The sequence below is a fragment of the Trichinella spiralis genome (assembly GCF_000181795.1).
Source record: "Trichinella spiralis strain ISS 195 chromosome Unknown Scfld3440, whole genome shotgun sequence".
NCBI classification, from domain to species: Eukaryota; Metazoa; Nematoda; class Enoplea; order Trichinellida; family Trichinellidae; genus Trichinella; species Trichinella spiralis.
The window spans coordinates 1-1096 of NW_003530379.1; the positions used below are offsets into that span (position 1 = coordinate 1).

Sequence of the window (1096 nt, forward strand, 5' to 3'; positions counted from 1 at the left end):
AAGTCGAAGTCTACTTGCTGAAGATTTTTCTAGTTGATTTTCTCCATCTATAATTTATACGATTATCTTCACTTCATGGTATCGTGCTGCACCTTTCTCCAGCCCGTTGAAATGCAATAGCCATTTTTGCATAATATGAGTAGTGTTTGTGCAAATTGAATTATTTTCAATACTGATTAATTTTTTTCTTATTTCTGATAAAATATAATGAATAATAATGATGATGATGATGACTAGAACAGCCGAGAAGAATAGAACAAGCGAAGCTTGAAAGTGCAATTATGAGAGGGTGGTTGTCAATGCTTTTCAGAGATTCATAAGAAGAAAAAAAATCTTTTTTTCTTTTTAATTCATAACTGGCGTTTTATTGAAATTGCTTTTGACGCTTCAACGATTTTTTGTTCAATGAACGTCGTTTGTGCGTAGTTTTGATGAATGGGAAGATTAAAAAGCGAGGGGAAGAACATTTCGAGTTATTTGTATTTGTGGAAAAACTGAACTTTCTTTTTTTTTTTAATATCAATTGATGCTTTGCAAACAGTATATATGTTTAATTGATTTTTAGATGTAATTCGGGTTCAATCAGTTTGCTATTAATTTATTTTTTATAGATTAAGGAAAAGATTCTCTTTTTTAAATCTAATTTTTAAATATTCAGTTTTCCAGCATTGCGTATTCCAACTACATTGTAATTAATATGCGTATGCTATGTTGCATACATGCATGCATCGAGATAATGTGGTGAATGAGAAAGATGGAAGCGAATTAATTTAGTTTGTGTTTAAAATTTCATTTTTATAGAACAAAGTCGCCGAGACGATTTGGAAGCGTTGGGGCACATGTTCATGTATTTCCTTCGTGGAAGTTTGCCATGGCAAGGTCTGAAAGCGGACACTTTAAAAGAACGTTATCAGAAAATCGGTGACACCAAACGGGCAACTCCGGTGGAAGTGTTATGTGAAGGTTTTCCAGGTAAAATTGGTTTGCCCTTTTTGTCTGCAAGCACACATATACAAATATATATATATATATATATATATTGTTGTTGCTGTTGTTTTGTAGAAGAATTTGCCGTCTACTTGCGCTATTCTCGACG

General features: G+C 32.6%; 1 protein-coding gene across 1 annotated transcript; it reads left to right on the top strand.

Annotated features, from left to right (window-relative positions):
* Positions 1-800: 800 nt before the first annotated feature.
* Positions 801-971, top strand: Tsp_15797 (casein kinase I; the record flags this gene model as incomplete). Its single annotated transcript, XM_003367925.1, has 1 exon — positions 801-971. A coding segment is annotated over one exon (171 nt), but the record flags the coding sequence as incomplete, so codon positions are not given.
* Between the last annotated feature and the right edge of the window lie 125 nt (positions 972-1096).